Here is an 18,627-nt window from a genome sequence, read left to right on the forward strand (position 1 = left end):
TTTATTATAAAAAGTCACCTGTAAGAATATAATTATGTCCACACAAGGGAATACATATATACTTTACGTCATTAAAAATAGCCTCTGTCTCTCTCTCTCTTTCTCTCTCTGTCAAGCAGGACAACGGGGAACAAATGCCTGGTGGTAAGAGTGCATTAGAAATCGCTGCAGTACAGCGTAGACTGTGGCCAACGCTGTGCAAAGAGAAACAACTTGAACTGGTTCAAAAGGAGGAGAGTACCGTATTCAGCCAGGCAATTCACTACGCAAATAGAATGAGTTATTTGTTACTTCCACTGGACACAAGTAAAAATCGTCTCTTAAACCGATCTGGACTCGGTGATGTGGAGAGTGTTAGCAACAGCTATGTCACAAACAGGTATTTTAAATTCTCAGTGTAATGTCATTTTTAGCAACAAAACAAATCTATTGAACAGTACCACAGTGTGTGTAGCCTTTGATTTTTATGACTGTCATAGTGAAAAACCCTCACTAAATAAATAATGTGGTGGTGAAAGGTAACAGAAATTTGATTACCAGATGTGAGAGAGAGAGGGATCTTCAGTGGTAGCCAATATCTAAAATGCAGCCTGGTCAAATTCTGCATGTTGAAACTTCACACTGCCTGCTGATAGTTCCATCAGCTTTTTTTCCTGCACTGGAAAGTAAGATATTTTCTGATACTGCATTCAGCAAAATAGGGTCCAAAACCCAAAGATTTATATTCCAGGTGGTCGTCTTGGAAATAAACTAAACATTTTTTTGAAATTGGAGTTAAATGCCTGGTGACAGTGTTTTAGAAGTTGACATGAGAAGACTTTTGCAAAGTTTCACCTAGGAGTGGAACATTTCTTTCTATCCCTCTTATGTTCCAATGGATAAGTTTTCTTGAAATCCTTGATTTTCTCTTAATCAAAATACTGTGCTGTTTCTCTCTTGCATTGGCATACTCACCTGATTTGTAATGATCAAATATATATGTTAAGTTGACACATTTTTTGCAGAAGTCAACATTAATTTAATACTGTTGACATCAGAAATGCAAATACTTCTTTTCTCAATTCAAATACTTGGTTAAGTACATGTCCTTTTAAAATTCGTTTCACTTGGAGGTTTTTTTTTTGTTTGTTTGTTTTTCTGTCTTCTCTGGCCATCGAACCTTATTCTTTGTTAATTAGTATTGCCTAATTTTATTTTTACATTTTTCTTTTTTCTTCATCATTAAAGCACTTTTTGTTACATCATTTGTATGAAAACGTGCTATATAAATGTTGTTGCTGATACAAGAGTTACAAAATTCATCAATTCCCTCACTTAGAAAAGCAGACAAATCTGAGTAGATTTTTTAATATAGTTATCATTTTACCCACTTAGAACTAAAATGTTATGCAGTTCTAGGCGCTTTTTCATGACCAGACTTTCACAATGTAAGAAGCGTTGTGTCCACTTTAACTTTGGTGCCCTCTCCTGGATTTGTTCAACAACACCACAGTGTATTCATACCATTAAACATGTCCATTCTGTGCAGACACTGAAGTTATTTTTCAGTGATATAACCATCAAGGCATTACATTAAAGAGCAAGTTTGGTATTTTTTAATGTCAAAGGTATTTATTCAAAAACATTGTATATATGTTTGAGAAAAATAGTACTTGAAATATATGATAGTATGATTATTTTCAGATCCCTTTTGTTGTCACAAATATGTGCCGGAAAAAGACGGAAGGCATGTTTTCTTATATTGAAACTTTTGCCACTTCAAAGAGAATGTAATCAGTATAGTTAGGCTTTTATTTTCTGGTTGAATTCTGGGCCCCACAGATTCCTACATAATACACCAGGACTGGCTATGTATTTTTCATAGTTAATAGAAAACACATAACTTTAGAACGCAATTTTACGTGGCAAATGCATATATGTCATGTTTGTGAACAAACAGCACTGACTTGAAAAATACCAAACTTCTCCTTTAACTCATCTGCTGTTCTTTGTAATCTTTGTTAAAATTACTGTTTTAGTCCAATCTTACAACACACAAACATACAAAACAAAGCAGCATTGCTAATGTTATTCAACTCATCCAAGTATATGGTATAATACAGACTTGATTGTACTTTCCCCAAAAGCTTGCTTTCAGTTTCATCACTCATGTCAATAATTCTACTACTCCGTGTGTTGTTTGATAATGGTATGGCCGATATTTTGGGTGCTTATGCTACTCCCAGTAACTCTTGACACATTTGTAAGTTATGCAAGATGATCTCCTCCGAAACTGTACATAAACTCCACTTGGACTGTAAATGTGTTCTTACAACAAGCCACACAAGGAAACGGGGAACTCAAATCTTAAAATAGCTTTTGATTGAGTTGATAATAATTACTTTCTGTTGAATTTGAAGTCCGTCGTGCTTCATGCTGATGTTTTTAGGCAGTACCTTTGCAGATTATCAGTTGAGATTCGCAGATTTAATACCAGTAGAATTTTAAATGTAAACCTGTAGAATTTTTCCCTAAGTCTTAGTGATTGTTTGATATAACAGTTTTTTTGTCAATACATGCACATCAGCCTGTGCTTGCAGCCTTTTCGACAGTATGTTCTCATATCATAGTGGCATTCAGGTCTTTCTCTAATACGATAACTGAAATCTTCAGCCAATCAGATATCAAGTGAGACCTTATATCTTATTCTGGAGTGAATCCTTCAAAAACAATTAAAATGAAAAGTTTCCCAAGGTTTTTTTTTATTATTATTTATTTTTTAGGTATTTTTTATTTTACAAGTATGTATGATTTTACAGGGCATTGTGTTGTAAAGTTTAAACACTGTACAAATCACTAAACATGTATACATTCATAAAGAACAGTGCCTGGCCTTTACTTTGAGACAAAGAATAACTGTTGAGTAAACTTAATGATGAGGCTGTGGTTAGTTATTTGGAAATAGTAATATAAAAAATTCTAAAACACAGTAAAACTTTACATAATAGCATAACAGATTATCAAATCTTATTCCATCACGTATAACAAGAAGAACGCCATTCAAAGTAAATTTTTATTCAGCTGCAATTTATGAACACAGCATACTTCCTTCACCAGGTGTAAATATTCTGAAAGAGGAATATCTGCCCTTTATTTAAATACATGGAACATGAATCAGTCATCAGTAGAAAAGAGCCAGAAATGAGAGAGAATTGAATCCAACCATGTATTTTTAATCCCTTTGTGACCACGAGGGTGCCCCAGTGAACCCAAAACACAGCAATATACCACACATTTTAAAATAAAGGATGGTTATTCTCACAAGGCACTTCTGTCTAGTAATCAGCCAAAATAACAAGACATAATCACAATAATAAACAATTCTTCCTTCTCCCTACCGCAGCTGAGTGTTGACCGCTGCCTCCCGACTCTGACTCTCTGATGTGATGCAGTAGACTCCTTTTTAAAGTAGGACCCAGGAATGCTTCCAGTGCTACACTATATCCTTGAGGAAGCACTTCTGGGCTATAGAAAAAGTAGGGACGTCCTCCCCCGACATCACCCTCTAACGATACCCTGGGACCCTCACAGGGCTGCACTTTTATTCTCCCAAGTCCCAAGCACCTCTGCGGGTATCCCAACTGGGTTACCATATGGAGACCACTGCCACCTATTTAATGTGGAATGGAACAATTACCGATCCTCTGCTTTTCTTAGTCCATCCAAATTTCTTAGTCCATCCATTAACACTAGAATTACCAAAGCCTACAAAAAAAACCTCGTAAAAATGGCCCACCTTAAATGCCTTTGCTTGAAAAATGTTTCTGTTTTAACAATACGAGGTGTGTCAGAAAAGTAATGAGACTGGTAACACTGCAAGCGATCTGGCAATGCTGCGCTGTTGTCCTTGATAGAGCACGTGTATCAGTACCCTCCCATAGCTCAGTGCGAGTTTCAACTCCTTCCGTTAACTTCGTGATTTTTGTGACTGCTATTAGCGAAGTTGTGTTTTTGATTGTGCGTCACGCAAAATGGAACAGCGGAATTTGGAGCAACGTTGTGCCATTAAATTTTGTGTTAAACTTGGAGAATCGGAAAGTGTGACGTTTGAAAAGTTAAAACAGGCCTATGGGGAACATTCTTTATCCCGAGCTCAAGTTTTTCGCTGGCACAAATCATTTTTGGAAAGCAGAAAACACGTTGAAGATGAACACCCTTCAGGGAGGCCTTCAACTTCGAAAACCAATGAAAACATCGAACGTGTGAACAATCTTGTGAGATCAGACTGTCATTTAACATTAAGAATGTTGAGTGAACAATTAAATTTGAACAGATTTACCGTTCATCAAATTTTGACTGAACATTTGCACATGCGAAAGGTCTGTGCCAAAATGGTGCCGAAAAACCTCACAATTGAGCAGAAGGACAATCGAAAAAACAAGTGTCTTGATCTTCTTGACAGAATCGCTAATGAGCAAGATTTCTTTAGTCGTGTGATCACAGGTGATGAATCATGGATTTTTGAATACGATCCTGAGACCAAGAGGCAAAGTCAGGAGTGGCACACTGCAAACTCTCCTCGACCAAAGAAAGCTCGAATGAGCAAATCAAAGATCAAATAAATGCTGATTTGTTTTTTTGACAAAAGGGGAATCGTCCACAAAGAATTTGTTCCTCCAGGACAAACTGTCAACCAAGTTTTTTATAAAGACGTCCTTGAAAGGCTCAGAAAAAGGGTCATTCGCGTGAGACCAGACATTGCAGACAAATGGATGCTCCATCATGTCAACGCCCCATGTCACACTGCCCTCTCCATAACAGAATTTTTGACCTCAAAAGGCATTCCTGTGGTTCCCCAGCCCCTTATTCACCTGACCTCAGTCCGTGTGACTTTTTCCTTTTTCCTAAACTGAAAAATGTCCTCAAAGGACGTCATTTCAGGACTTTAGAAAACATCCAAGAGAGTGTAACGGACATGCTGAAGACCATACCGGTTGAAGACTTCCAGAAGACTTGCACTTTGGTAACTCTAGTGTTAAATCATATTGGCCGATTATTTAATTGAAAGATTAAACACAAATGATATTTATAACTAAAATATTTGTCATTTTTGTCTCTGATATGGATGAGAGTAAAACTAGAGCACCACAAGGAAGAGTCCTGTCTCTTTTTCTCTTTACGCTGTACACCTCAGACCATAAACATGGTCACGTCACTTGCAGAAATTCTCCGATGATTCTGTACTACTGGGGTGTAGTGAAAAGGGGAATTAGACAGAAGGAGTCTGGTGGAGAGCTTTTTTTCCAGTGCAAAAAGAATTGTTTGCAGCTTAAACCAACCATTTATTGATATAGGCCGCAACAAAGGGCCCAGTCACTTTTCCAGGAGTAAATGTGGAGGGCGTGCACTGCTACAGGTACTTGCGGGTCCACATCAATGGCAGACTGAACTGGTCTCGTAACTATATTAGAAGGGACTGAGCAGAGTGTTTTTGTTCATTAGAAGCTGCACTCCTTTAATGTAGGTAGTGATATCCTCTTTATATTCAAAATTTTTGTGGTAGGCACTGTGATTTTTCTACGCTATGGTGTGCTGCTGGACCAGTAACATCACTTCAAAGGAGTCACACCAAATCAGCAAGCTAATGAAGAAGGCAGGCTCAGTTACAAGATGCACTGTTTTCCCCCAGTGGTTGTGGCATAGGAAAGAATGAAACCAAAACTGAATGCCATTATGAACTGTGCTACACAATTTCTTTCTGACACTCTAACATTGAGTACTTTCAGCTAGTCAAGTCAAAAATTGTCTTACTTTTTATTCAACATTTATGTGTATTTGAGAATGATTTGTTGTTTGTCATAACATAATATAAAGCAATATTTATTTACTGATTTTTGTTAGGTTGAGTTTCTGTAAAAAAAACAAATTCCCGCTATGGACAAATAAAGTGATATCTGTTTTTGCTAGAATGAAAATATAAACAGAATGTTTGTTACATTTGCTTTATTTTTATGTAAACTGATGGTTGATTGTCTTGTAACAGTATTGCAGGTAGCATGGCAGAAAGCTATGACACAGAGAGTGGTTTTGAAGACGCAGAAGGCTCTGATGTTGCGAATACAGTTGTCCGTTTCATTAACAGATTTGTAGACAAAGTTTGCACTGAAAGTGGTGTGACAAATGAACACTTGAAGACGCTTCACACTAACATTCCAGGTTACGATTTTGAAAGTTACCTTTTTTAATTACAATTGTTACCTCTTTATGTAGCACCTTAACCAGTTCATTGTTGCAGATGCAACAGTATATGCTTAATTTCAAGTAGTTCTGACTAATTTACTTTTTGCCTTACAGATATTGTCCAGATGCACATTGAAACGTTGGAAGCTGTACACAGAGAAAGTAAGAGGCTGCCGCCAATACAAAAGGTAACCAATTCTTATTTTTACTTGGGGCTGGAAAAGGATATAAAGCCCAGTAACCAATACTACAAAATCAAGTGCTAAGGTAGCTGTGTTAAGAAGGATACAGTCAGTTTGCTTGCAGGTGAAACTAGATTTTTTTTATAAATCATCAGCTCAGGTTTCATTCAGTGTTTTATATATTATATGAATGACTTAACAGAAAATGTTCAAATTTATAATGGATTTTGAAATGAAACATTAAAACCTTTTCTCATTTTATCATGAAATAGTGGTATTTTTTTAATCCAAGTTTACTTTACATTCCTGTATATACAATCCTTCTTAAGAATAAATATATATATATATATATATATATATATATATATATATATATATATATATATATATATGGGCTGAGTGCAATGTGACCTGCACTGACCAGGAGTTAAAGGCAAAGGTCTTGGTGGACTGGAACCCAGACACACAAACTGACTGTTGGAATGTGAAATTTCACTTAGTGTGAGGAAGAAGCATGGGTTGGTGTGTTGGGCAGAGCTTTACTAAAAAGATATAGTTGGGCTAACGTACCCCCACTCGCTTGGTTCTGGATCCAAACCTTTCGACAGGGGCTGGACTTTCCTTTATTCTGGAATTGCAAAGGGTGAAAGATGTAGGGTGGGTGTGGGCTTCTTATTGATGACCTGCCTGGTCAATGCCATGTTGAAGTTTATGCTGGCGAATGAGAGGGCTGTGTGTGGCTAAAGGTCACAGAGAGAAGAAGTTTTTACTCCCGCATGTGCTTAAGCACCAAATTGCAGCTTGGAGTGCCTGGAAGGCATCCTGCAAAGGGTCGAAGCAGGGGACTCCACAGTTCTGCTGGGCAACTTCAACACTGAAGTGGGTATCAATGGCGTGATTGGGAGGAACTGTGACAGTCCAGGTTGGCTCAATGTCATTTGGCAACTCTGGAACCCAGAAGCTGTCTGTAACATGTCCAAGGATGAGCTGGTGCAACACTCTAAAACTGATGTCCCCTCCACTTATACCATACATCCAGTGACAGGTATAATTAGCCCATTAAACAGGCTTGGGTTCCCATTGCCAGTCCTTCAGCATCTTTGGGTCACAATTCCAAGCCACATTCATATCTACCCCCACCAATCCCTCGATATCCAAAAGAGACATAATGCAATGGGCCACTCTTCAGCTCCCTTCAAGCATCAGCCACATACTGTTCCATCAGGGCTTCTTTCCTGTCCACCTGCCTCCACATTGAACTGTACCAACTCTCCTGATCCAGCCTTTCTCTCTTGCATTAACCTCTGTTCTCTCGATCTCCTTATCTTTCTTTCTCCTTATCTTACATTCTTTTTCTCTGTTCTTCTCATTTTCTTCCCAAGTTCATCTTTTATATCTTACAAGAAAGCATGTTCAGCCTCAGCCACCCTATAAAACACAGGAACCACACCATTTTTTATCCATCCATCCATTATCCAACCCACTATTTATGTAAAAATTGCACATTGTCACGAACCCGCTATACCACAAAAACAGCTTGCCTGAACTAAACCTGAGCAGTGTTTTATTGTTGGATTTCTGTGCTAGGCGTGATTTGACTGATTTGACCTATTCGAACATAAGGTGTACTTGGTACCAGAACACCTTAGGCTAAAGATCTGTGATTGATTTTAACATTATCAGATTTGTTGTCATTTGTTCTGAACATGCGCGTTGAAGAGAGAGGCAGGATGGTCAACTGGTCAGATGGTGAAGGGGGTGCCTGGACAGACCTGGAAAGCTCAAGAGAGTAGTAAGGGTAGATGCGAATGTCTGAGGGATGCCCCACTCCAGAGGGCCAGCCTCCCACCTTTGAAATAACTTTTCCCACATCCTTTGGGGGGCAGAGGATATAGAGTGTAAATGGACCTTGTTGAAAAGCCTTCATTGTGGAAGTGGCTGCTTAGAGCTGTGGCTTGAAGGCCATAGGCGATTCTCAAGGTGGCAACATGAGAAGTACAGATAAACTAAAAGGTGGTCATTGAAGCAAAATCGTGGGTGTGCCGCAATAGAAATAAAACCCTGCAGCACTTCTCTATATTCCTTGTTTTGTACCCCAGTAAATACAAGATATCGTAAATATACTAATGACCCAATTGTGCTTCATTCTCTCAGAATATGGCACCTCTGCACGATAACCACCTTTTTCCTCCCTCTCAAACATATGCAGCTTTCAATGTCTGGAAAATGTTCAGGATTAAATCACTTAGAGATGTGTACATAGACAATGTCTTTGCATCCTATGAACAATTAAACTCCAAATTTAATCTTCCAGCAACACATTTCTTTCACTACCTTCAAATTAGAAACTTTGAAAAAACAAAACCTGCCCATCTTTCCTCCCTCCAACCTACTTCTACTCCGGAAAAAATATTGATCAGTCTTGAAGACTCAGTCAGCATCTCTGTAATATATAAAAACATCTTAAAGTCCCTCCCTTTCAAAGACCCCAGAGTACAGTGGGAAAAGGATCTCTCACTCAACCTTTTGGGAAAGGAGTGGATGGCAGCAATACACATAATTCACTTGAGCTCCATATGTGCAAAGCATACTATCATTCAACTTAAAATCATCTATCGGGCACATCTGTCTCGTTTAAAATTGTCCAAAATGTTTCCAGGGCAAGATCCAACCTGTGATCGTTGCAATCAAGTTCAAGCCTCATTGGGTCATATGTTTTGGGCATGCATCAAATTACCATAATTTTGGACCAAAATCTTTAAATGCCTTTCAGACAGCCATGGTGTCACAATCTCTCCTAATCCATTAACAGCTGTGTTTGGTGTACTTCCGGATGGTGTTGAAGTGGAGAAGGACAAACAAACTGTAATTGCCTTTTCTTCACTTTTATAGACTTATCTTGCTCAACTGGAAAGATCCTACCTCCCCTCTTTTTTGTCAGTGTGTAACTGATATTATGTACTACTTGAAATTTGAAAAAAATGCTCAGTTAGAGGATCTGTGCAAAACATTTTTTAAAACCTGGCAGGATCTAATTAATAACCTTTTAGAATAAGCATTTAAATTGAGGAAGCAGACTTTCTTGCCCTTTCTTATTCTATTTATTTACTTATTTTTTCTACTAAGTTTCACTCTGTTGGCCTATCTCTCTTTCTCGTGGGTGGGGGTTGACTGGACTTGAACCTAGCAGCTATCAATTAGGCTCAAAGAGATACTGGCACAGCATGAGGTGGCTCAGAAGGGAAAGGCAGGGCTTCACCCAGGCTGTTGACCTAGATGGAGGATGTAGTCTGTCAGTGGAAGGAAAACTTTGAAGAGGTCTTCACCCTGATGGATATGCCCTCTGTGATGGAGGCAGAGCCAGAAGCTAATGGGGGTTCAATGCCCATTTCTTTGAGGGAGATCACTGAGGTAATTAAGCAGCTCTATAGTGGCAAGGGTCTGGGGGAGGATCTATAAATGAGATATGGAAATGTCCAGTGTTCTTGATATTGCTTGTCTGTTATGGCCGACATGTCTTTTCAATCTTATGTGGTTGCCGTGAGCAGTGCCCTAGGAGTAACAGACTGTGGTAGTGGTCCCCATTTTTAAAAATTCAGACTGGAGTGTGCACTCCAACAGTTAGGGGATTACACTCCTCTGCCTCCCTTGGAAAGCATACACCAGTTGTACTGAAAAGGAGAAAACACCCAGTCATAGAACCTCAGATCCAGGAGGAGCAATTTGGAGTTTGTCCAGGCTGTGCAACAGTGGATAAACGCTTTACCCTTATATGGATCCTGTTTGGAGACATGGGAATGGTGGCTCTGAGGCTAGGGATCTGCACTGGCAATTGGAAGGGTGCCGGTTCGAATCCTGTAAATGCCAAAAGAGACTCTGCTCTGTTGGGCCCTTGAGCAAGGCCCTTAACTTGCAATTGCTGAGTGCTTTGAGTAGTGAGAAAAACGCTATATAAATGCAAAGAATTATTATTATGATTAATTATTATTACCCAATCAGTCTACATGTGCTTTTTGGACTTAGAGAAAGTGAATAACCATGTTTTACAAATGGATTTACGGGGAAGCTGCTGGGAGAGTGTGGGGTTGTGGGCCCCTAATAATAGTCGTTCTGCCCCTATATAATCGCAGTGGGAGTTTGGAGAAGCATCGGCACTGTCCTCAGAGGTTGTGGTACTAATCCATGGCTGTGTTTTGTTCTCTATTCTGTTTGTAATTTTCAAAGACAGGATGTCGAGGCACAGCCTGAGAGGGAAGAGGGTTCAGCGCAGTCACCTTAGAACTGTGTCACAGCATTTTGCAAACAATGTGTTTTTGTTGGCTTCATTGGGCTGTGAACTCCAGCACACGCTGGGATGGTTTTTAACTGAGTGTGAAGTGGCAGTGGTGTGGAACACCCCCTTCAAATATGAGACCATGGTCCTCGGTCGGAAAAATATGGACTGTTCTCTCCAATTGGGAGATGATTTAGTAGCTTAAGTAGAGGAGTTTAAGTATTTTGGGTTCTAGATCACGAATGAGAGGAAGAGGAAATAAAAGACTGACAGACAACTTAGGGTGGGAAGCACAGTTCTGTGGTCACTATACTGATCCATAGTGATGAAGAAAGATCTGAGCCAGAAGGCAAAGCTGTTGATTTCCTGTTCGATCTATGTCCCTTCACTCAACTAAGGTCATGAGCTTTGGATAATAAGTTAAAGGATGAGATTGTGGGTGCAAGCGACCAAATTGAGCTTTTTCTACAGGGTGACTGGGCTCTCCCTTAGAAATGGTGAGAAGCGCAGACATCTGGGAGAGGCTAGGAGTAGAGCTGCTGAACCTCTGCAACAAGAGGAGCCAATTGATGTGGTTCGGGCATCTGATATGGGCATGACCATCTGGGAGGAGACCCTGGGGAAAACCCAGGACTCGCTGGTAGTATTACATCTCCCAGATTGCCTCGGAAAGTTTTGGAATCCCACAGTATGAGTTGCAAATGTGGCTGGTGAAAAGAACATATGGGCCTCACTGCTAAGACTTTTATCCCTGCAAGCCAGTCCCTGATAAGTGGTGCTAAAATGAATGAATGAGTAAATGTATTATAAAATATGGTGAGTGCTTTTTGTTGGATTATATTTAACATTTAACTTTCACCTGCTTACAGCCAAAGCTTTTAAGGCCATCCTTATTGGTTGGTGAAGAGCTGGTGATGGAGGGTCTTAGGGTGAACCTGATGTCAGATGGTCGAGATGAAGCAACTGGTGGTGTAAGTGGAGGGCTAGCATTGCTTCCAGCTGAGGGTGCGATTTTCCTTACTACGTACAGGCTTATTTTCAAGGGAACTCCTACTGACCCACTGGGTATGTTTAAAGTAAAAAAAAATACTTCTTTCTTTTAAATTCTACTTATTTAGAATAGATTTCACTTTCATGGTATACTATAGTCAAGATGCTTTACATTGTCCATTTTTTTTAGTGGGAGAGCAAGTGGTTACACGTTCATTTCCAATTGCTTCTTTAACAAAAGAAAAAAAAATATCTTTTCCTGCACAAATGGAGCCGTATTTTGGTGAAGGACTGCAGCTACGATCTTGCACGTTTCAGGTAAAACAAATTTTGTACTTATATATATGTATATAGTTTTCTATGCATGTTATGTGCATGCAAATGATACTAGTAAGGATTTATTAACATAAAGAATAGCTGACTTTCATAGTTTTTGATGATTTGCTATAAAAGTGATTTCAGTATGTTTTATTGTTGTCTTGCCATTCTTGTCACCCAACTACTACAACAACAACAACAACAACATTTATTTATATAGCACATTTTCATACAAACAGTAGCTCAAAGTGCTTTACATATTAAAGAATAGAAAAATGAAAGACACAATTATAAAACAAAATAAATCAACATTAACATCGAATAAGAGTAAGGTTCAATGGCCAGGGGACAGAAAAACAAAAACTCCAGACGGCTGGAGAAAAATAAAATCTGTAGGGATTCCAGACCATGATACCGCCCAGTCCCCTCTGGGCATTCTACCTAACATAAATGAAACAGTCCTCTTTGGATTTAGGATTCTCACGGAAGGGCTTGATGATGATGATGGTCACGTAGACTTCTTCCTTTTAATCCATCCATCATTGTTGGAGCATCATGAAGCTTTGAGTAGGTGGAGGTGGCGCAGGCCACCACCACAAAGAAACCGGAAAAAGAAACAGAAAATAGAGTAGGGTCAGTACCGATTTTAGAGCCACCATGAATAGTTATTATGATGAATTGAACATACAGAGTATCAGGATTAAGTTAAATTAAGATTAAAATGAAGTTATAAAAAGGCCATGTTAAAGTAATGTGTTTTCAGCAGTGTTTTAAAGTGCTCTACTGTATCAGCCTGGCGAATTTCTATTGGCAGGCTATTCCAGATTTTAGGTGCATAACAGCAGAAGGCCGTCTCACCACTACTTTTAAGTTTTGTTCTTGGAATTCTAAGGAGACACTCATTTGAGGATCTGAGGTTACGATTTGGAATATAAGGTGTCAGACATTCCGATATATAAGATGGGGCGAGATTATTTAAGGCGTTATAAACCATAAGCAGAATTTTAAAGTCAATTCTGAATGACACAGGTAACCAGTGTAGGGACGCTAAGACTGGTGTGATGTGTTCTGATTTTCTTTTCCTAGTTAGGATTCTAGCAGCTGCATTCTGCACTAGTTGCAAACGATTTATATCTTTTTTGGGTAGTCCAGAGAGGAGTGCATTACAGTAATCTAATCGACTGAAAACAAACGCGTGAACTAATTTCTCAGCATCTTTCAGTGATATAAGAGGTCTAACTTTACTTATGTTTCTTAAGTGAAAAAATGCTGTCCTAATGATCTGATTAATATGTGATTTAAAATTCAGATTACAGTCAACAATCACCCCTAAGCTTTTTACCTCCGTCTTGACTTTTAATCCTAATGTATCCAGTTTATTTCTAATAGCCTCATTGTATCCATTATTGCTGATCACTAAAATTTCAGTTTTCTCTTTATTTAACTTGAGAAAATTGCTATTCATCCATTCTGAAATGGCTACTAAATAAAGCATTAAAATAGATGAACTATTTTAATAATGAGAAAACAGTTTTAATATTGTGTTTACTTGAAAAAGGGTTATGAATCTTTTACATTTACAGTAATACTTCAAATTTTTTTTATTAAATATATTGTTGGCAGACATGGCTACAAATTAACTCCTGTGAAATACACAAGGTTTCTGTAAACACATACATGAACAATACACAGGTACATTTGTGAAAGAGAGTACTCGATAATCTTTCCTGCTCTTGATTACTTTATAATACTTTCTTCCACTAAAGAGTAGTACAAGGAAGTTAGTCTGCAAATAATATATTAATAACAACAACAGCAGCATTTATTTATATAGCACATTTTCATACATAAAGTAGCTCAAAGTGCTTTACATAATGAAGAATCGAAAAAATAAAAGACACAGTAAGAAAATAAAATAAGTCAACATTAATTAACATAGAATAAGAGTAAGGTCCAATGGCCAGGGTGGACAGAAAAAACAAAAAAACAACTCCAGACGGCTGGAGAAAAAAAAAAACACAGCTGCAAGCATAGTAAAATATATAGCCAAGACTTTATGAATTTTCTTTGAGGTAATAAATACAGTTGTGCATGAAAGTTTGTGAACCCTTTAGAATTTTCTATATTTCTGCATAAATATGACCTAAAACATCATCAGATTTTCACTCAAGTCCTAAAAGTAGATAAAGAGAAACCAGTTAAACAAATTAGACAAAAATATTATACTTGGCTATTTATTTATTGAGGAAAATGATCGAATATTACATATTTGTGAGTGGCAAAAGTATGTGAACCTCTAGGATTAGCGGTTAGTTTGAAGGTGAAATTCGAGTCAGGTGTTTTCAATCAATGGGATGACAATCAGGTGTGAGTGGGCACCCTGTGTTATTTAAAGAACAGGGATCTATCAAAGTCTGCTCTTCACAACACATGTTTGTGGAAGTGTATCATGGCACGAACAAAGGAGATTTTTGAGGACCATCAGGCTGGAAAAGGTTACAAAACCATCTCTAAAGAGTTTGGACTCCACCAATCCACAGTCAGACAGATTGTGTACAAATGGAGGAAATTCAAGACCATTGTTACCCTCCCCAGGAGTGGTCAACCAACAAAGATCACTCCAAGAGCAAGGTGTGTAATAGTCGGAGAGGTCACAAAGAACCCCAGGGTAACTTCTAAGCAACTGAGGGCCTCTCTCACATTGGCTAATGTTCATGAGTCCACCATCAGGAGAACACTGAACAAAATGATGTGCATGGCAGTGTTGTAAGGAGAAAGCCACTGCTCTCCAGAAAAAACATTGCTGCTCATCTGCAGTTTGCTAAAGATCACATGGACAAACCAGAAGGCTATTGGAAGCATGTTTTGTGGATGGATGAGACCAAAATAGAACTTTTTGGTTTAAATGAAAGGCGTTATTTTTGGAGAAAGGAAAACGCTGCATTCCAGCATAAGAACCTTATCCCATCTGTGAAACATGGTGGTGGTAGTATGGTTTGGGCCTGTTTTGCTGCATTTGGGCCAGGACGGCTTGCCTTCATTGATGAACAATTAATTCTGAATTATATCAGAGAATTCTAAAGGAAAATGTCGGGACATCTGTCCATGAACTGAATCTCAAGAGAAGGTGGGTCATGCAACAAGACAACGACCCTAAGCACACAAGTCGTTCTACCAAAGAATGGTTAAAGAAGAATAAAGTTAATGTTTTGGAATGGCCAAGTCAAAGTCCTGACCTTAATCAAATCAAAATGTTGTGGAAGGACCTGAAGCGAGCAGTTAATGTGAGGAAACCCACCAACATCCCAGTGTTGATGAAGCTTTTCTGTACGGAGGAATGGGCTAAAATTCCTCCAAGCCAGTGTGCAGGAATGATCAAAAGTTACCGGAAATGGTTAGTTACAGTTACTAATGCAAAGGGGGGGTCACACAAGATACTGAAAGCAAATGTTCACATACTTTTGCCACTAATAAATATGTAATATTCCATTTTCCTTAATAAATAAATGACCAAGTATAATATTTTTATCTCATTTTTTTAACTGGTTTCTCTTTATCTACTTTTAGGACTTGAGTGAAAATCTGATGATGTTTTAGGTCATATTTATGCAGAAATATAGAAAATTCTAAAGGGTTCACAAACGTTCAAGCACAACTGTACAGTGGGGGGAAATAATTATTTGATAACCCTGCTGAATTTGTAAGTGTGCTCACTTGCAAAGAAGTGAACAGTCTCAAATTTTATGGTAGCTTCATTTTAATGGAGGGAAACAGAATATCAACCAAAAATCCAGAAAAAACACATTACATAAAAGTTACTAATTTATTTGCATGTCATTGAGTGAAATAAGTATTTGATCCCCTACAACCCAGCCAGAAATTAATTGATTTGCATGTCATTGAGTGAAATAAGAGATCAAATAATTATTTCCCCCACTGTAGTTGCAGGGACTACACCTTTTACATTTTTATTAGTGCTCCTAGCCAAGGATAAATATTATTTTTTACAAAATGTTTTAGTAATTTTTTTAAGAATGTGATAGTGAAGACCACTTGATACTGAATACATTTAGAGAACAAAAGTTATAAATGATGGAGAATTGGCATTCTCAGAGCTCAGTTATTGAATTCATTAAACCATTTGTTGATGGACCAAATGCTGCTTCAGTTTCTGAAGCCTTGTTACTTCTGACAAGTAAATAATTCTTCTGTTTTCCGTACATGTATAGATATTACTTTATAAACACTACACATTATTAATTTGTTTGTTTGCAGGTGCTTATTTGAATTTTAACTGTTGTTGTGTTCCATAAACCTTTTAATTAAAGATTTAACTCCACCAGTATTAAGACAAGTGCTCAGTCTAATTAGTCATTTACCGTGCCTGTGTTTAATTGCATTACATTATTTGGAGTTTACAAGCTTGTTTATTCATTTTCTAATATAATATTTAGGTTTGCATAATATGTCAGTTTTACTTTCTTAATGTGCTTGCAATTGCTTAAAATTGCAGCCTCAGCAGATTTCACTATTACATGGAAAATGCTTTACAAATTTATAGTTTTGAGCTCTCCATTGCTGAAAGGCTTCAAGGTTGAAACATGCTTCATGTGGAGCTGAAATTCTGCAGGTCTGGGTGAAGCTAAACACAAATCAAGAAGTATTTATAGATCATTCACTATAGCATTGAGCATAGGTGATGATGGCACAACTGAATGTAGAGGGCAGGATGTGAATTTAATGTGCTGGTGAAACAAATGTGGATTTTAAAGTATGAAATTTGCTTTTCCTCCTTTAGGATGTTGTCTACTAAAGCTTGGCATTTTGTTGAATACGTATATATAGACAGCACAGATGCATCATTTTGAGCACTCACTAACAGTATCACTTGGAATACATCAGTGCATTCATTTTTGAACAGATATGAACAGTATTGCTTAGTGTTTGAAGTTTGCATATTTATTTATTCTTTGCATCACCTTATAGAGTGAACTAATTTTCAATGCAGCTGTCATGTTATAGTCAGCAATGTTTATGGTCAATTAGAAGTCTTTCCATGTATGCCCTCGAAAGTAGCAAAGTTATTAGTTACATAGGAAAAATTAAGCACAATTGTATATTATATAATTCAGTTTATTTATAATACAGTTCTTCATTCTCTTAATTTCAGTTCCCAAAAAGATGCATATACTATAACGATTGTGATTGCATACTACTTCTAGTACTAGATCTGGTTGAATTCAACAAAACTATTTTCACTGGGAAGTACCTACTTTGTATTTGTTTTCACTATTTTAATAGTTAATGAAAATTGCTTTTGATGAAGAAGTTTCATCTGATCTGGTGGAATTATTCAGGAAGCACCTCCATAAACTGAGATACCCACAACAAGTTCAAGGAACTTTTGCTTTTACTGTGGGACAGTCTGCTAAAACGTTGGTTGAAACCAAAAGTAAGGAGAAAAACCAGTCATTAAAGTAAGTTACAATACAGTACCCTTTTTACTTTAATAAATGTTTTCTGAGCTAATTTGTTTTCATTGAAGCACTAAATATATTGTGTGGAGGTATGACTTTAAAATTATATTGATTATGTTGACTTACTGTTAGGAGCTTCAAATTTAGAATTGCAGGTTCACATATGTCATGATCATCATATTGTGCCTTCTGTGTTTAAACATGTTTCCAATTGTTAATTTTAAAGCAAAAATTTAAAATATCCATAAGTATCAACCGTTTTCCTTTTATTTCTGATTTGTAAAATGACATCCCATACACTGGAGGACCTACCCCAGTTGTCCCATCATGCCACCCAACCAGCAAGCCAACAGAATGTATGTTCTCCAGAATACATTAATGCAGTTTCTACTTGTGGCACATTTTAATATCATAGTTTAAGGATTGTCTACAACTAGTTTTAACTCTTACAATCCCTTTTATGTGTGAGTTGAGATATGTAATCTTGACATCTGATCAACTCAGATCTAGTTAGGAAATGTTTCTTTGTCTTTAAGTTTGCAATATTAAGGTTTTGTTTCTAATTTTATTCTTCACACCATGGACTATTTATTTTGCCATGAAAGGCATCTTCTAAAAATATTACATTTTTCCTATCATGAATATAATCCATTTTTCTTGCAGTAATCTTAAAATACTCCTAGAGGGATCATTGTTCATGATTTGCTTCCCTGAGTTTTCAGAAAGAGTATAAACATTTAGAAAATGGCATAAGATGTATGACATGTAATAATCATTATGTGCATTTCAACTATAGTACCAAACTCTACACTATATTAGGGAGAATCTTGTTATCCAAGTTAAGATGTACTGTAAATACAACACAGCATAGGGGTACACAGGACAGCACTAAAATTATGTCCAATGCTGAGATGCATTGTTTTGAATCATTCCCCTGGACCAAGTGACCAGTGGACAAGGCTACAACTGGCATTTATGCTTAAGTTTCAGCCGAGTGCTGTATGAAATCAGGAAAATATTTGCAACAGACCATATGATTAGAAAATCCACACATTGAATTTAAATTTACTCATTTCTTTGTTTGTTGGAAACATCAACTGCCCTTTGACAATAGTGATTCAGACTTGAGATACTTAATTTAAATGCTTTTCTGTACTAGAATGTTTAG

General features: G+C 37.5%; 1 protein-coding gene across 11 annotated transcripts in view; it reads left to right on the forward strand.

Annotated features, from left to right (window-relative positions):
* Positions 1-18,627, forward strand: part of sbf1 (SET binding factor 1) — a 256,856-nt gene that overhangs the window by 157,993 nt on the left and 80,236 nt on the right. For 6 of the 11 annotated variants that reach the window (XM_039761603.1, XM_039761608.1, XM_039761606.1 and 3 more), the window contains 6 exons: positions 117-379; positions 6,023-6,195; positions 6,334-6,407; positions 11,544-11,739; positions 11,855-11,982; positions 17,284-17,459. In XM_039761603.1, coding sequence (XP_039617537.1) covers positions 117-379; positions 6,023-6,195; positions 6,334-6,407; positions 11,544-11,739; positions 11,855-11,982; positions 17,284-17,459 — 1,010 coding nt within the window. The remainder of the gene's footprint in view (positions 1-116; positions 380-6,022; positions 6,196-6,333; positions 6,408-11,543; positions 11,740-11,854; positions 11,983-17,283; positions 17,460-18,627) is intronic. The other 5 variants (XM_039761604.1, XM_039761607.1, XM_039761611.1 and 2 more) reach the window with 1 other exon arrangement.

Source organism: Polypterus senegalus, chromosome 8 (assembly GCF_016835505.1).
Source record: "Polypterus senegalus isolate Bchr_013 chromosome 8, ASM1683550v1, whole genome shotgun sequence".
Lineage (NCBI taxonomy): Eukaryota > Metazoa > Chordata > Cladistia > Polypteriformes > Polypteridae > Polypterus > Polypterus senegalus.